A 19067-nucleotide genomic window follows, 5' to 3' on the forward strand; every position below is an offset into this window, starting at 1 on the left:
CCTGGCCAGAAGAGGGAGGAGGAGTCGCCGGGGCCGACCCAGCGGGACGCTCTGAGGCAAAGCCGAGCAGAGGAGGACTCCGCGGCTCGCGGGAGGGCAGCTCCGGGAGTCCGGGGCGCCCACGGGCCGCGGGACTCACCGCGCTGGCGGCGGCGGCGGCGCCGGACGACGCGGGGCCGGACGCGTCCTGCCTCCTCAGGCGGGACTTGAGGCTCTTCATGGCCAAGTCGTGGCAGTCCCTCTCCCGCTGAGCGCGGCGTGTCTGATCCGCGCGCGAACCTTAGAGTCTGAGGACTGCAAGCGCGCAGAGGAGGCGACAGCGCTGGCAGTCCGGGCCCCACCTGCCTGCCACCTGGGGGCCCCCGGCGTCTGTCGGCCCCTGGCGGCGGTCGGCCCAGGGCCTGCGGCGCGGCTCCCCTCCCACAGCCAATCCGCCTGCGACCGTGGCGGGGATGGGGCCGGCCCCGACCAATAGGAATCCTGGAAGGGGGAGGGACTTCCCTTTCAAACTTAATAACACCCTTCCTCTCCCTGCTGGAGAAAAAGTTTGGAACTTCTGATGGGGGAGTGGCAGAGGTGGGTGTCCAGCGGTCTGGAGAGACGCAAGAGGCAGGCTCCAGACCATCGGCGCCCGCCTACCTGGGTGATGGAGCCTCAGGTCTAGAGAGAGCATGGGGTCCAGCCTACACCAGCTCTCATCTTCCCGGACTCCCTTCCTCTTCCCACCCACGTGCTCTTTCCCAAGTAGAGTTCCCTTCCTTCCGTCTGATCCCAGAAAGCACTCCTGGTCACCCGCAGACACAACGGCTTTCAAGAGCAACTTCCCTTACATCTGAGGATGTTTTACTACACAGATCCCAGTATCTGGGAACAACCACGCACATCAGAAACTACAGAAAAAAAACCGCTTCTAAAGAATAACGTGCTGGTTGTACAGAAACACAAATAGTTAAGAACAGACTTTGAAAGATGTTATAGAAAAATCAAAGCACATGTCCGGTGCTCAATAATTATTTGTGGAGTCCATAAACCACTGCTTTGGAGGGAAAGAGATGGAAAATGGAGGGGGACAGCTTTAATTAAAAAATGGCCAAAGTGATATAAAAAGCTGTAAAAGAAAAAAATATTGTCCTTTCTTCAAAAAATTTTTTTGTTTCCTGTAGAAACACATTGCTGGTAAAAGCATACAGTGAAATTAATTCATCCTACCCAGAAATCTGGATTATTGAGAATTATTTAAGGGAAGGATGGGTAAACAGGCAAGTGAGCAACACCCAATAATTTGTTGTTACAGTGACATCTTCAAAAGTCTTCCTTGGAGTCAGTTTTTCCCAGCAAAATGTTTATTCTAGCATTCACCAATTTGAAAAGACAAACAATCCACTTTTCCGACTAGCAAAGTACTCTTTTTGTCTGAAAGGTCAGTTGCTTCTTTGAGTTTCCTTAGAATAACTCAAGGTTTTATTCAAATAGTGTAAGAAAGTTTTTAGAACTCTTTTAGAGAGACAGTATTTAAAGACTGTGTTAACCCTTAACAAAATAGTAAGTAACAATGAACTACTTGAGAAAATTAATAAATTTTCTCTTGATTAGTTCTAGGGAAGGAAATTTTCTTTGACTCCTCCTCCTTCCTCAAGATCCACAGCCATTCAGTTTTGTTGGCTCTTCATAGTATCTGTAGATGGCTAGTTCCTCTGTCCTCAGCTGCTACTGCAGATCCAAAATTATCTCATACCTGGATATTATAGAAACTTTCCAACCGGTCACCTGATATCTAGTCTCACCTCTCCTGTCACCAATAAACTACCAACCATCATCAAAAAATCTTACAAAATATTCCTCCCTTGCTCAAAAACCTTCAGCAGCTAATGAATAAAATTTACCTCCTTTACCTGGCATTTAAGGCTCAACAACATGAACCCAACCCTGTTCTCCAGCTGACACTCCAAGCAAATAACTCTTCAGCCCATTCCTCAAACATGGGTCTTGCCTTTTAATTTCCATGCCTTTATGCATGTTGATCCCTCCTCCGGTAATTTTCTTTCTGTCTACATTCATCTAACAAAATCCTACTCCCCCCCCAAGAATGGTGGAAGAGAGCACAAAGGGAGCTTCTAGAGTATTGCACTATTCTATCTGATTATATAACTAGTGTGCTGGTTACATAACTAATGTGTTCAGTTTGTGAAAATTCAGTTAGCCTATAGTCTTTATGATATGCACACTTTTTTTGGGGGGGGGTTTCACGGGCCTCTCACTGTTGTGGCCTCTCCCGTTGCGGAGCACAGGCTCTGGAAGCGCAGGCTCAGCGGCCATGGCTCACGGGCCTAGCTGCTCCATGGCATGTGGGATCTTCCCGGACCGGGGCACGAAGCTGTGTCCCCTGCATCCGCACTTTCAACCACTGTACCACCAGGGAAGCCCTGATATGTACACTTTTGTGTGTGTTATACTTTAATAAAAAATTTTTTTCATCATACATCCATTCCAAGTGCCCACCTCTCTAGTAGAGCCTTCTCTGATCACTCAACTGAAAGTGATCTCTCCATCCTCAGAATGATTACCTTGAACCTCTCAGATAATACTAATACATATGTTCTGAACAAGCATTATTTCACTGTTAGACTTCAAACTTCTTAAAACTAGGGAATAACTGATATATGTTTGAATTCCCTAGAGTGCTCAGCATGTACTAGGTGCTCAATAAATATTTCTGAATAGATTGATGCATTCTTCTTGGTTATTAGAGTGAATTATAGTTTGTTGTGTGTATTCATGTAACACTGGATTGGTACTTTCCCTGTGGTGAATACTGGGTATCTCCTGTAGCATCTAAGTTCTCATAGTCCTGGCCTCTTTTCAGTTGTTACTGGATAAAGCAAAGGAAGCAGACAGAGCCACAGTACAGCTTGCATCAGTTTCCAAAAATGTTTGGGCAAGTTATTTTTATGAACTGTCTGCACAATGTCCCCATGGTGTCTTGTGTTCAGTGGCCTTTGTGGATTTTTCCAGGCTAGAAACTTGATAGCTGATGTCTGCTTATTCCCATTTGAGAGCTGCTAAGTAAATAGCACTGGTTTGTATGTGCAGTACATCTTTTTTATATTGATCTGGAAGCTCCCCACATGAAGTAAACTCACTATTATTAGCATTCAGCCATACAGGTTTTGTTTTTTAACTATTACCACTATTATTTATTTTTATCTTCCCTTCAGAGCAAAAGGCACTTATCAAATCTGGAAGGAATTTATTTGGTACCATGCTGAATCTATATGATTTTTTTTGTTAGTTTTGCTAACAAAACTAGTTTTGTTAGTTTTGCTTCTTTTGTTTTATAAGATATGAAACCCGGAAAGGAAATGCATCTTTAAAAATTATTTTAATAGGTTATACATGCACAATGTAAAGATTCTCAAATAATACAGAAGGGGAAAAGTGAGTCTCCTCACCGCCTCTATTCTTTGTCCCTGGCTGTCAAGGAACTTGTGTTCTAGACTGGGGTACAAAGCTAACATACACCGCTTAACTGGAGAGCAACTACTTACTGAGCTGTATGGTAGATAGCAGATGTGGGTGGTATTCAGGGAAGGAAAGATCAGGAAATTAGTCTGCATGAAGGGGGCGTACCCAAGGTTGGGAGGAGCTTCAGTGAGTGCACTGAGAAGGGACACCAAGATGACAAAGGATTCCCCCGGGGGCCAGCCATAGCAGATAAGAAAGCACCGTTGGGAGCTGCTCACTGATAATGATGTGATGATAATGTCAACAAGACGACAAAGACAAGATGAATTAGACACACAGAATCAAAAATTTACACTTAAAACGATCCCCTTTCAAGCAGGAAGATCTCCTTCAGACAATCTTCAGTTATGAATTTTATATCCAACGACTTCCCTCTTCATTTTCAGAACTTCCTGCCAGTCCTGGTAGCCCCAGGGAACCCAGCCAACAAAGTCAGTCAGTAATTCCATGGAGGATCCCAGAACATCAGTCATTCTCTGCCAGCCCAGATACCAAAGCAGATAGGTGGCAGAACCACATGTGGCCACGGGGTCCTGAGGAAAGACACCTCCACCTACAACTCATATGGCAGTCCCAGGAATGAAAGACCTGAGGCTGTTCTCACACCTTCTTCTGTTGCCACAGTCAAAACTAAAACACAATGCATAAGAGAGCTTTAAAAAAATAAATAGGTGATCTTTGGCACTAATTTTAAAACCATCTGTATTTCTAGTAAGCTCTCCAATGACTACATCCTGGAAAACTAGGGTGGGAGGAAGAAAAGTGGGAAGAAGAGATAGCTGCTTCCCTCTTACATAAACTTCTTTAATCTCCCCCGCTGACGGTTGTTTTGTGCTCTGCTATAAGCAATCTTGAGCCTACCAATTACCTCCTGAAGACGGCTGCTTTCCATCTAACTCTCTTTCCTCCTTGGCATTTACAGACTGTCATTCACCTATGACACATCAAGTGTGTCATTAGCTTCAGTACTGAAAGAGGGAGAAGAAAAGCAGGGAGGGGCATGGTCAGGAACAAAACCAGATTTCCCTGACGTAATTGAGCTTACACCTAAAAGCTGCCGAGATACCCACAATTATTTCTCTGAATTCAGTTTTAATGTCAGAGAAGCCAACCCATTTCACTTCCTGAAAATTAACCTTTGTTATCAAGTCTTGATTACACAAAGTTCCAGAAATACCGTTGGCCTCACTTGAGACTGACGGCCCTCAGTGCTCATGGCAGAAGCTCTTGATTGCTCCTTTTATAACAGGCTACTCATCCTGGAACCCAGATAAACGCACAGCATTTGGTTCATGAATCAGTAACCATCTGACTTCCATAATGAACTTTCCTGGATTCCGGACCCTGGATTTTTCTTATCTTGGCCAGCACACCAGGATATGCACAAACAATGAGTCAAAAGACTTTCAAGCCTTCAGCACTGTCGAAGTGGAATAGAAAAGTTTCTTGCTTTTGAATTGAAAATATGGCAAATAAAGACAATCTCTATGGATTTTAAATGATAGTTTATGTGTCCTCCTTATAATTTTTCCCTTCCAAATCTCCAGGGGTCTTTTAAAATTCTGGCAAGGTATTATTAATACTTCTGAACGAATAATTACTAGTAAATTATGTGACTGGTATACCTTCAGTTACTCCATACCAATCTTTGCTACTCATCCTAATGAAAGGACATTCCAGACAGAATAAGTCAAGGTAAATCTCACTTTCAAATATGCTTGGATTTAATGCCCCAAACTTTATGATACATATTTAACAGTGATCTTACAGTAGCTTAAATTAAGATTACCATTGACTATAGTGGTTTAAGTTATGCTGAAAAGAAGGTCATAGGCAAAATATTGGATAAATAGATGTTCTAATAAAGTTATATGTAAACACAGCTTCTGTATATTATTATATTTTACATCATACAAGATTATATTATATTATTATTTATAAGTACTATTTATACTGATATTATTACTTATAAGTACTATGGACTTTCATAAAATATCTTCACAAATTAATTAAACACAAATTAATAAATCTTTATGTAAGTCCTAATTTTCATATAAAAAAATTGAACCCACATTAGTGTGGGTAACCTTGTATTTCAACAGATTAATCTTAAAAATCAATGTCGGGCTTCCCTGGTGGCGCAGTGGTTGAGAGTCCACCTGCCGATGCAGGGGATGCGGGTTCGTGCCCCGGTCCGGGAAGATCCCACATGCCGCGGAGCAGCTGGGCCCATGAGCCATGGCCGCTGAGCCCGCGCATCCGGAGCCTGTGCTCCGCAACAGGAGAGGCCACAACAGTGAGAGGCCCGCGTACCGCAAAAAAAAAAAAAAAAAAAATCAATGTCATACAGGATTTCTGTATGTATGTATGTATGTATGTATGCTTGGATTTGGTTAACAAAAGACTCAGACTTTTGCTTCCTGGATGAGAATAGCTTGCAAAAAATTTTCCTCTATGCACCTTCTTCAAAATTATTTGTACCAATGTTTAAATTATTATCAAAAATTAAAATTTAATTTTGTATCAAATTTCTCAGTAATACTTAATTACAATGATTATTTGAGAGAAAATTTTAAATTAAGGTACAATTCTTGTATACAGTGGCATTATTCCACACTGCATATAAGCCATGAGGGCTGTTTTAAAAGCATACTTTAACTATTCAAAGAGATTTGTCCACTATGATGTCCTCATGAATTAGCCATGTATATATTCTTTACACCATCAACATCGATTTAGTACAAGCATCAAAACATTCAATAATAATGGATTGATGTATGCTCTCCCTATTGCTATTTTATGAATGCTATTGCTACAAGCAAAATATATAAAATAACTAATCAATTAAAATACCAACACATTCTGGACTTCAAAAGAGTTACATTTTAATTTTGTCATACTAGGGAGAAGCATTATCTATTATGCTCCATAAACTTCAGAACCATCCCCAGATCTAAACAACAATTAAGAACAGTTCCTTTGAACAGTTCCCTTAGGAGGGTGTGGTTCATGAATTAGCCTAAGATCAAGGCATAGCATTTTAAGCCTAAACTAAAAGGGATCTTTCTTCCACTCCTGAGACAGGAAGAGAATAACAAACTCTCAAGATGCAGCAGCTCTTCGGCTCATAACTCTGAAGTGACACTTGTCAAGTCAACAAATACAAATAAGCCTGACAACCCAGAGGGTTGGGCTCTGATTAGCCAAGTAAGTCCTAATTAAATTAACCTTAGGGAATCCACAAATATGAATCACAGCAAACCCCTAACAACAACAAAGCTCACACTACCACCTGAACCCTTATGGCCAGAAAGCTCCCATCCAATATCACATTGCTCCAAGTCAACACTAGATGTCAACCCTTTCAATGTTTTCATTTAAATCATACTTCTCTCCAAAAAAAAAACGGAGGTGACATAACAAATCTCACTACCATACTTCCCATAACAAAAGTAGGAAATAAACCAGAGGAAGGGACTGTTAGAACAACCACTATTGCTGTCCTGGGTTTGAAATTTGGCTTTCCACTTCCTAACAGCCAGGGCAAATCAAAAATGGAAACCATCAGTGACAGCTCTAATATGGGGAAAGGAAGAGGCACAGCAGGTTCTTCACAGAAGTTTTCCTGATGCTGCATTCTAGAATACATTTCTCATACGGGTGTGGCATTACATACAGGACAGTGAGCAGTGTAGCAGTCAATTTCTCACCTACATTTACCCTTGTAGTATTTAGAAATACCTTGTTCAGTGTCCAGAATGGTCACGCATTCACTCAGCAATTGTTGGTTAGTCACAGGTGATGTGTGAGGCAGTGCAGGGGAAACAAGGGAACAAGGTAGGTGAGGGGCTTTGCTGTCATGGAGCTTAATTCTCACAAGCATGGTGGAAGGGAGGAGAAAATGTAAACACACAAATAAGTGACCAAGATAAATTCAAATAGTGGTATGTGAGGAAAACAAAGAGTCACGTGTTAGAGAACAAGAGAGGAGAGGCTACTGTAGAATGGGTGGTCAAGGAAGGTCTCTTGGAGAAGTGACTTTGAACTCAAGTCTGGAGGACTGAAGGGAGCCTTCCAAGTGTCTATGTGGAGGCAGAACACTACAGGCAGAGGAAACAGCAAATGCACAGGCCCTAAGTGGAGGTCCAACTTAGCAAGTTGAAGGAGCACATTGAAGACCAGCGTTACTGCAGCTTAAGGGGGGAAGTATAGGAGCAAGATGAGTTTGGAGAGGCAGGCTGGGGCCAACACAGCCTTGTGGGTCAAAGTAAGGATTTTAGATTGTTTTCTAACAGGAAGCTAGTTAAGGTTCTAATAGGAAGTTAATTAAGCAGGGGATGTTGGCATCTTATCTATATACCCCAAAGATCTTTCTGTTTCTGCAGAAAAAACTGATCATAAATGACCAAGAGGGAAAGCAGAAGGGTATGAAGAGGATTGGGTTATAGTCTAGGGATAGAACTGACTTGCTAGTAGACTGGATACAGAGAGGATAATACCTTAGACAACTAGGTGGATCGTAGTGCCATTGACTGAGTGGGAATGACTACAGGAGCTGTGTTTCAAAGCGGAAGTTAAGAGTTTTATTTTAGTCATGCTGGTTTGAACTTCCCATTGGGCGTCCAAGTGGGGATATATCAAGTAGACAGCCTAAACAGCAACAGTGAAACTCATCGGAGAGGTGGGGCTGGAGACACAGATTTGGGAATCAAGGGCAAAGAAATAGACTTTAAGGCCATGGGACCAGATGAGCTCTGTTATGGAAGAGGGCCAAAGGCCAAGACATGGATACTGCAACATTTAGAAAACAAGCAGAGGAGAAGGCAAGGAGGAGGAGACTAAGAAGGAATGGCTAGAGAGCAGGCAGAAAACCAGAGGGTGGTGATGCAGCGGCCAAGAGAGGATGGTTTTTCAAAGTTCAGCCTTGCCAAGTAGCGCTGAAAGTTGGAGAAGCATGAAGACAGATGAGAGACCATTGGGTTTGGCGTCATGGACGGTACTAACAGCCTTGACAAACAGTTTCCCTCAGTTTGGGCTAAAGTAGGTTAAAGACAGAATGGAAGGTAATGGGGTGGAGACTATAATCAATGTGGTGTGAAGGGGAGCAGAGAAATGGGGATAGTAGCTGGAGGGTGACAAGAGGTCAGCAGAAGTCTTTTTAAGGTGGGAGCTACTAAAACATTTTTGTAAGCTGGGAGGAGAAGGATCCAGTAGAGGGGGAAGGATGGACGAAACAGAGAATGGGGATATTCGTACAGATTAAGTCCTTGAGAAGGTAAAAAAGGGGTCTGATTCCTCACATAGAAGCTTGAATCCATCATCTGTAGTAACAGGAAAGAAGGCAGAAAATACAGGTACGGATATGTATAGGTTGGTATATTTAGCAGAAGGAAAAGAAGAAGGTCTCAACTGGGTTGCTTCTCTTTTCTCATGAATCATGTTGACTTACTGGATAATGTGACTGAGTTTTCTGTATGAAAACAATTCACACAGAGAGATCTAGCTTAATATCACCTTAAACAAAGGATTCATTGACCTTCTAGTTTCAGGTTTAAGACTATGAATATTCACCAGAGTGGTGCATTTATAAAGTCATGGGTGATTGTTATGTGAACTTTCAAAAGTATGTCTTCCCAGTTTCATTCCTGGTTCATGTCAGAACAAGTATGGTTTGCAGTCCAGGGCTGAAACAAGACTCTAGGGTGGAATCAAGTTTTCTTTCAGACATGTTCCCAGATTTTTATTTTTATTTTTTGCCAATGTTCCTGATATTGTAGGAGCACTGCATTCTCTTGTCCACTTTAAACAAAAATCTAGTCAATGCTGTCCAAAATTGAGATGCTAAATACATATTTCAAAAAACAATTGAAATAGCAAACAGCATCATTAAAAACAGGAAAAATTAAGCAACGTGAGAGTTTGTGATTGAGAAAATGAATTAATTCAATACTACCTTTTTTTAAAGTTTTTTTGATGAGGACTATTTTTTTTTATAAATTTATTTATTTGGCTGCATTGGGTCTTCATTGCTGCGCGCGGACTTCCTCTAGCTGCAGGGAGCAGGGGCTACACTTTGTCACGGAGCGCGGGCTTTTCACTTCGGTGGTTTCTCTTTGCGGAGCTTGGGCTCTAGGTGCGTGGGCTTCAGTAGTTGTGGCTCACAGGCTTAGCTGCTCCGTGGCATGTGGGATCTTTCTGGACCAGGGCTCGAACCCGTGTCCCCTGCATTGGAGGCGGACTCTTAACCACTGCACCACCAGGGAAGTCCCTGATGTGGACCATTTTTAAAGTCTTTATTGAATTTGTTACAATATCACTTCTGTTTTATGTTTTGGTTTTTTGGCTGCAAGTCACGTGGGATCTTATCTCCCTGATCAGGGATCGAAACTGCACCCCTGCATTTGGAAGGTGAAGTCTTAACCGCTGGACTGCCACGGAAGTCCCTTATTGAGTACCTTTCAAGTGCCAGGCATTGTTCAGACTCCTTGAGATTAATCATTGTTCCTGAAGGACAAAGAACCGAAAGTGAGAAGTGCCCACGTGGCTGGAACAGAATGAAAAAGGGCAAGAGATGGATATGAACTGAGAGATGTAAGGTGGAGTGGAAAGCTACATCATGTACTTCCCAGAAGGATATTATAAGGGCTCCAGACTTTTCTCTGAGGGACATGGGAAACCTCATCGGGGCTTTGCAGTAATCCAAGTGAGAGGCAGTAGTGACCAGACCAGGGTAGTAGCAGTAGAGAAGTGATCAGATTCTGGATATACTTTGAAGATTAAGCTGATAAAAATTTCTGATGAATTGATAGGAAAGACGAGAGAGCCAATTAGGAATTGGAGCAACTAGAAGTTGTCATCACTGAGGTGAGGAAGGCTGTGGGTGGACCAGGTTGTGGCACAGGGACTAGAGAGGGGTGAAAGCCAGGAGGTGGATTTAAGAGATTTTGGAGAAAGAATTAATAGCCTTTGATGACTGACTTGGATGTAGTGGGTGGAAGAGTGGAAAGTTAATGATGACTTCCTGGTTTTTAACTTGCACACCTGGGTGAAATAATGTTACATTTTATTGAAAGGGCACAGCAGGAGCAGCAACAAGTTTGTGAGGTAAGACAGTTTGCTCAGCTTGGGATATGTTGAGCTAGAGTTGCCTATACTGCATCCTTATCTAGTAGCACGGAGGCTATTCGGGTCTGGAGCTAAAGATAAAATCTCAGATGTTGTCAGCAAATATAAATGGTAATCTGAGTCACAGGAATAGATAAGAAGGCCCAGGAAGGGTGTAGAGTAAGCCAAGCCTAGGACAGAGCCTAAGGAATGGCAGCTTTTAGAGGATGGATGGAGAAACCTAGGCCAGCAAACTCTAGGGTCACAGAGGCCAAATGTCAGTAAATATTAAGTGCAAGTGATATAGACAGAAGCCAATAGCCACTTTCCTTCTGACATCCTCACGCAGAACACAGCTTGTCGAACGCTCAGAACACTTCTGAGCCACACCTCTGCCCAATCTTCACTCAGGAGAGAGCAAATAAACCTGAGGGGCTGGACACAGCAAGGCTGTGTTTGCACCGTTGATCACAATTATTCGGGACATTTATTTGCTTTTATATCTTGGTGTTTCAATGAAACAAGGTGCAGAGAAGTTGATTATTATAGCAGTAAATCCTATATACTAGCAAATGCTCAACCCATTGATATGAGAACCATGGGTTTAGCTACATGATGGGGAAGGTCTGTATAATGATGTTTCCACAAAGAGCTCACATGCGATCCAGTGACTCTTAGAGGTCCTGCATGCTGATCTCCATGGCGTCTGTACTACACGCATGACATATCTGTTGGCAACCGAATGGCTCAGTTCAAAGCTGAGGCTAGCAAATTTGGGGTCGAGGGATCGTTAGTCTGTTCCTCATCTGTAGCCACATCTTGGACTATTCCCTTTGCACTTAATGTACAACTTCTGTCCATGGTTCAACATTCTTCTCAAATCTGGCTGCCATCACAAATCCTTCCTTCCTTGACCGTTTCAGCCTATGGGTCGTGTTCCTTCCTATGAACTTTTATCACAGTTTCTTTGTGCATCTGGTTCTTGATGATATCTGGTTTGAGATTAACTTTACTCTTGATCTTATTTCACCTCTGAGTTATTTGCTGTCATTAGAAAGAATATGGAAGGCCTTGACATCTTCTATTCATTCCCCTGGAAGCTCACATCCACCACTGTCCTTGGCATAGGTAATAACTAATTACCCATTATATATATAATATAGACATATATCTAATCATATATAAACATGATTGTGTCATGTTTATAGTGTTAAGGTCAAAAGTCATCCTACTCAGGACCAGTTACAGTCTGAAGCAATTCGTTAATTATTGAGGAAGGCATAGAAAAATAAGCTAAGATCATGTCTAGGCCAGGTACAATACAACGGTTTCATTTATTTCTTACATTTTAATGTAAAATTCAACAAATCAAAGAATCGCACATTACATAGTGATGATGCGCCAGTTATTGAGTTATTGCTTCTCATCTCCAAATCTACCCTTCATTGCCCAGCAAACCAGACGCTGTAAACATTTCTCTTTACCTGATGGCATGATGTTAAGCTTTGTCAGTAGAGGGTTCTGGAGGGACACTGCAAAAAAGCAGGAGAAAGGGACTTCCTTTCCTGGTTCAGATGTGCTTTCTTTTCTTCTTACTCTTGTGGCTTTCCTGTAGCAGAGGAAGAGGGGCGGGGTTGGTGGAGGCATACTCACCTCAAGCCAGTTTCCGTGGCACCCTACAGGCACTTCTGTGGAGTTCCACGAGCACCTTAGCTGACTTTCCAGTGAGACCAGCAGCACTCCCATGGGCAGCTCCTCAACAAGTTTTTCAAGTGCTGCCAGCCCCAGCCTGTAATACCTCAATGAATTCCTGTGCCATTCACTGGGTTACAGCTATAAGGCTTTATCTCAGCCTCGGGAGTGGGGACTCCCCAAATTTGTCCCTTCCTTGGGTGCTCTGCCTCAGCCCTGGAGTAGGTCCTAGGCCGCTCCCTGTATCTGCTGTTCCAGTATTCTTCAAAGTTTGCTCTACCCCTGAGTTGCTAGTTCTCTGTTATGAGTTAATCATTCTTTATATTAAACCTCCCCTGTTAAACCTCCATGTGGTTTCTGTCTCCTACCCTGAATGACAAAGGTAGAAGGAGAGAGGATCATTTCATACAACTCCCTCACTTTATAGGTAAGGAGATTAGACCAGAGGGACCAGAAAAGTAAATGCCTTGCCCAAGTCACACAGCTAGTGAGCACTAGAATCAGAGGAAGTGACATCACCTAATAGTCCTTCAAGTAGTGATTTCACTCGACTAAACAGGCATAATGGATACAATGAGTGAGTGGATTAATGAATTAAGGCTCTGAGAACAAGGCTTTGTTGGGGTAGATCAGGAAAGAGAAAGTATAAAGGCCCAGGAGTCTTTGATAGTAATGAAGAAAGTTATCACTGAAACAAGAAAAGTACACAGTTAGGAGAGGCCAGACCTCTTAGCAAAGAATTCGCTAATTGCTTCACAATGGAACAGGCTAAACCAATAGCTTGACTTCAGGCCACAGATGGCCAGCGGGTTGGCCGCAGTTTCTTTCTTTCTTTTTTTTTTTCACATCTTTATTTGAGTATAAATGCTTTATAATGTTGCGTTAGTTTCTGCGGTACAAGAAAGTGAATCAGCTATACGTATACATATATCCCCATATCCCCTCCCTCTTGAGCCTCCCTCCCACCCTCCGTATCCCATCCCTCTCGGTCATCACAAAGCATGAGTTGATCTCCTTGTGCTATGCAGCAGCTTCCCACTAGCCATCCATTTTACATTGGGTAGTGTGTATATGTCCATGCCACTCTCTCACTTCGCCCCAGCTTCCCCTTCCCCCTCCCCGCCCCCTGTGCCCTCAAGTGGGTTCTCTGCCTGCGTCTTTATTCCTGCCCTGCCACTAGGTTCATCAGTACCACTTTTAAAAATTCCATAACGCGTTAGCATATGGTATTTGTTTTTCTCTTTCTGGCTTACTTTACTCTGTATGACAGATTCTAGGTCCATCAACCTCACTACTAATAATTCAGTTTCATTCCTTTTTATGTGAGTAATATTCTATTGTATATATGTGCCACATCTTCTCTATCCATTCATCTGTCGATGGACATTTAGGCTGCTTCCATGTCCTGACTATTGTAAATAGTGCTGCAATGAACATTGTGGTGCATGTGTCTTTTTGAATTATGGTTTTCTCAAGGTATATGCTCAGTAGTGGGATTGCTGGGTCATATGGTAGTTCTATTTTCAGTTTTTTAAGGAACTTCCATACTGTTCTCCATAGTGGCTGTATCAATTTACATTCCCACCAACAGTGCAGGAGGGTTCCCTTTTCACAACACCCTCTCCAGCATTTATTGTTTCTAGATTTTTTGATGATGGCCATTCTGACTGGGGTGAGGTTATACCTCATTGTGGTTTTGATTTGTATTTCTCTAATGATTAGTGATGTTGAGCCCCTTTTCATGTATTTGTTGGCCATCTGTATGTGTTCTTTGGAGAAATGTCTATTTAGGTCTTCCGCCCATTTTTGGATTGGGTTGTTTGTTTTTTTGAGATTGAGCTGCATGAGCTGCTTGTATATTTTGGAGATTAATCCTTTGTCAGTTGCTTCGTTTGCAGATATTTTCTCCCATTCTGAGGGTTGTCTTTTCATCTTATTTATGGTTTCCTTTGCTGTGCAAAAGCTTTTAAGTCTCATTAGGTCCTATTTGTTTATTTTTGTTTTTATTTCCCTTACTCTAGGAGGTGGGTCAAAAAGGATCTTGCTGTGATTTATGTCATAGAGTGTTCTGCCTATGTTTTCCTCTAAGAGTTTTATAGTGTCTGGCATTACATGTAGGTCTTTAATCCATTTTGAGTTTATTTTTGTGTATGGTGTTAGGATGTGTTCCAATTTCTTCATTTTACATGTACCTGTCCAGTTTTCCCAGCACCACTTATTGAAGAGGCTGTCTTTTCTCAATTGTATATTCTTGCCTCCTTTATCAAAGGTAAGGTGACCATATGTGTGTGGGTTTATCTCTGGGCTTTCTAACCTTTCCATTGATCTATATTTCTGTTTTTGTGCCAATACCATATTGTCCTGATTACTGTAGCTTTGTAATATAGTCTGAAGTCAGGGACCTTGATTCCTCCAGCTCTGTTTTTCTTTCTTAAGTTTGTTTTGGATATTTGGGATATTTTGTGTTACCATACAAATTGTAACGTTTCTTGTTCCAGTTCTGTGAAAAATGCTTTGTAATTTGATAGGGATTGCACTGAACCTGTAGATTGCTTTGGGTAGTATAGTCATTTTCACAATATTGATTCTTCCAATACAGGAGCATGGTATATATCTCCATTTGTTTATGTTATCTTTGATTTCTTTCATCAGTGTTTTATAGTTTTTTGAGTACAGGTCTTTTGTCTCCTTAGGTAGGTTTATTCCTAGGTATTTTATTCTTTTTGTTGTGGCGGTAAATGGGATTATTTCCTTAATTTTTCTTTCTGATCTTTCATTGTTAGTGTGTGTATAAGAATGCAAGAGATTTCTGTGCATTAGTTTTGTATCCTGCAAACTTACCAAATTCATTGATTAGTTCTAGTAGTTTTCTGGTGGCATCTTTAGAATTTTCTATGTATAGTTTCATGTCATTGTCAAACAGTGACAGTTTTACTTCTTCTTTTCCAATTTATATTCTTTTTATTTCTTTTTCTTCTCTGATTTATGTGGCTAGGACTTCCAATACTATGCTGAATAATAGTGGTGAGTGTGGACATCCTTGTCTTATTGCTGATCTTAAAGGAAGTGCGTTCAGTTTTTCACCATTGAGAATGATGTTTGTTGTGGGTTTGTCATATATGGCTTTTATTATTTGAGGTAGGTTCCCTCTATGCCCAATTTCTGGAGAGCTATTATAAATGGGTGTTGAATTTTGTCAAAAACTTTTTCTGCAACTCTTGAGATGATCATATGGGTTTTATTCTTTAATCTGTTAATATGGTGTATCACATTGATTGTTTTGCATATATTGAAGAATCCTTGCATCCCTGGGATAATCCCACTTGATCATGGTGTATGATCTTTTTAATGTGTTGTTGGATTCTGTTTGCTAGTATTTTGTTGAGGATTTTTGGGTCTATGTTCATCAGTGATATTGGTCTATAATTTTCTTTTTTTGTGATATCTTTGTCTGTTTTTGGTATCAGGGTGATGGTGGCCTCCAACACGCTTGGGAGCGTTCCTCCCTTTGCAATTTTTTGGAAGAATTTGAGAAGGATAGGTGTTAGCTGTTCTCCAAATGTTTGATAGAATTCACCTGTGAAGCCGTCTGGCCCTGGACTTTTGTTTGTTGGAGGATTTTAAATTACAGATTCAATTTCATTATCTGTGATTGGTCTGTTTATAATATCTAATTCTTTCTGGTTCAATCTTGGAAAGTTGCACTTTCCAAGAATTTGTCCATTTCTTCCAAGTTGTCCATTTTATTGGCATAGAGTTGCCTGTAGTAGTCTCTTATGATCTTTTTTATTTCTGTGGTTTCAGTTGAAATCTCTCCTTTTGCATTTATAATTTTATTTTATTTTTTTAATTTATTTTTATTTTTAATTTTATTTTATATTTTCTGTGGTACACGGGCCTCTCACTGCTGTGGCCTCTCCCATTGTGGAGACAGGCTCCAGACGTGCAGGCTCAGCGGCCATGGCTCATGGGCCTAGCCGCTCCGTGGCATGTGGGATCTTCCTGGACCAGGGCACGAACCCGTGTCCCCTGCATCGGCAGGCGGACTCTCAACCACTGCGCCACCAGGGAAGCCCCATTTCTAATTTTATTAATTTGCGTCCTCTCTCTTTTTTTCTTGATGAGTCTGGCTAAAGGTTTATCAATTTTGTTTATCTTCTCAAAGAACCAGCTTTTAGTTTATTGATCTTTGCTACTGTTTTCTTCATTTCTATTTCTTTTATTTCTGCTCTGATCTTTATGATTTCTTTCCTTCTACTAACTTTGGGTTTTCTTTGTTCTTCTTTTTCTAGTTGCTTTAGGTGTAAGGTTAGATTGTTTAGTTGAGATATCTCTTGTTTCTTGAGGTGAGCTTGAATTGCTATGAACTTCCCTCCTAGAACTGCTTTTGCTGTGTCCCATAGGTTTTGGATCATTGTGTTTTCATTGTCATTTGTTTGTAGGTATATTTTTATTTCTTCTTTGATTTCTTCAGTGATCTCTTGGTTATTTAGCAATGCACTGTTTAGCCGCCATGTATTTGTGTTTTTTACATTTTTTTTCCTGTAATTGATTTCTAATCTCATAGCGTTGTGGTTGGAAAAGATGCTTGATGTGATTTTAATTTTCTTAAATTTTCAAGGCTTGATTTGTGACCCAAGATGTGACCTATTCTGGAGAACATTCTGTGTGCACTTGAGAAGAAAGTGTATCCTTCTGCTTTTGGGTGGCATGTCCTAAAAATATCTATTAAGTCTATCTGGTCTATTGTGTCATTTAAAGCTTGTGTTTCCTTATTTATTTTCTGTCTGGATGAACTGTCTATTGGTGTAGGTGCAATGTTAAAGTCCCCCACTATCATTGTGTTACTGGATGGTTGTTAGCATTTGCCTTATGTATTGAGGTGCTCCTCTGTTGGGTGCATAAATATTTATAATTGTTATGTTTTCTTCTTGGATTGATCCCTTGATCATTATGTAGTGTCCTTCCTTATCTCTTGTAACAGTCTTTATTTTAGAATCTATTTTATCTTTTATGAGTATTGCTCCTCCAGCTTTCTTGTGATTTCCATTTGCATGGAATATCTTTTTCCATCCCCTCACTTTCAGTCTGTATGTGTCCCTAGGTCTGAAGTGGGTTTCTTGTAGACAGCATATATAAGGGTCCTGTTTTTGTATCCATTCAGCCAGTCTATATCCTTTGGTTGGAGCATTTAATCCATTTACCTTCAAGGTGATTATTGATATGTATGTTCCTATTATCATTTTCTTAATTGATTTGGATTTGTTTTTGTGGGTCTTTTTCATCACTTGTGTTTCCCACTTAGAGAAGTTCCTTTAGCATTTGTTGTAAAGTTGGTTTGGTGGTGTGAGTTCTTGTAGCTTTTGCTTGTCTGTAAAGCTTTTGATTTCTCCATTGAATCTGAATGAGATCCTTCCTGGGTAATCTTGGTTGTACGTTTTTCCCTTTCTTCACTTTAAATATGTCCTGCCACTCCCTTCTGGCTTGCAGAGTTTCTGCTGAAAGATCAGCTGTTAACCTTATGGGGATTCCCTTGTATGTTATTTGTTGCTTTTCCCTTGCTGCTTTTAATATTTTTCTTTGTATTTAATTTTTGATAGTTTGTTTAATATGTGTCTCGACATGTTTCTCTTTGGGTTTACCCTATATGGCACTCTCTGAGCTTCCTGGACTTGATTATTTCCTTTCCCATGTTAGGGAAGTTTTCGACTATAATCTCTTCAAATATTTTCTCAGATCCTTTCTTTTTCTCTTCTTCTTCTGAGATTGCTATAATTCGAATGTTGGTGCATTTAACGTTGTCCCAGAAGTCTCTGAGACTGTCCTCAATTCTTTTCAGTGTTTTTTCTTAATTCTGCTCCCCAGCAGTTATTTCCACCATTTTATCTTCCAGTTCACTTATCTGTTATTCTGTTATTATCAGTTATTCCGCTATTGATTCCTTCTAGAGTATTTTTAATTTCATTATTGTGTTGTTCATCACTGTTTGTTTGCTCTTTAGTTCTTTGAGATCCTTATTAAACGTTTCTTGTATTTTCTTCACTCTGTTGCTGAGATTTTGGATCATCTTTACTATCATTACTCTGAATTCTTTTTCAGGTAGGTTGCCTATTTCATCTTCATTCATTTGGTCTTGCTCCTTCATCTGTAACATATTTTTTGTTGTTTCAATTTTTTTTTTTGATGGGTGGGGCTGTATTGCTGTCTTACTGGTTGCTTGGCCTGAGGCATCCAGCACTGGAGTTTACTGACAGTTGGGTGGAGCCAGGTCTTGGTGCTGAGATGAGGACCTCCAGGAGGCCTCACACAGATTAATATTCCCTGGGGTCTGAGGTTCTCTGTTAGTCCAGCAGTTTGGACTCGGGGCTCCCACCACAGGAGCTTGGGCCCAACCTCTGGCCTAGGAACCAAGATCCCAGAAGCCATGTGGTGTGGCAAAAAGAAAAGAAAAGAAACAAAGGAGCAGTACAATAACAGAATACAAAATGAAATTAAATTAAAATTAGAAAGATAAAAAATATATTAGGAAAAATAAAAATATAACTGAAACAACTGCAACAAGGTAAAACAAAACCACAACAGAATAAAGAGAAAAATAAAGGAGGGGGAGCAAACCAAAAGGAGCAGAACAAGAACAAAGTGTAAAGAATAAAATAAAATTAGAAAAATAAAAGATTTATTAGAAAAAATAAAAATATAAATGTATCAACAACAAGGTAAAACAGAACCCCAACCTAAAAGAAAAAAAA

General features: G+C 40.8%; 1 protein-coding gene across 3 annotated transcripts in view; it reads right to left on the reverse strand.

The window, feature by feature from the left end:
* The window catches only part of UACA (uveal autoantigen with coiled-coil domains and ankyrin repeats), a 98419-nt gene extending 86191 nt beyond the window's left edge, over positions 1-12228 (reverse strand). For 2 of the 3 annotated variants that reach the window (XM_019949053.3, XM_004311850.4), the window contains exon 1: positions 140-374. In XM_019949053.3, the coding sequence (XP_019804612.2) occupies positions 140-220 (81 nt within the window). In that variant the 5' untranslated portion in view covers positions 221-374. Of the gene's footprint in view, positions 1-139; positions 375-12110 lie in introns of those variants that run through there. The other variant, XM_033851925.2, reaches the window with a different exon arrangement.
* Between the last annotated feature and the right edge of the window lie 6839 nt (positions 12229-19067).

The sequence above is a fragment of the Tursiops truncatus genome, chromosome 2 (assembly GCF_011762595.2).
Source record: "Tursiops truncatus isolate mTurTru1 chromosome 2, mTurTru1.mat.Y, whole genome shotgun sequence".
NCBI lineage: Eukaryota > Metazoa > Chordata > Mammalia > Artiodactyla > Delphinidae > Tursiops > Tursiops truncatus.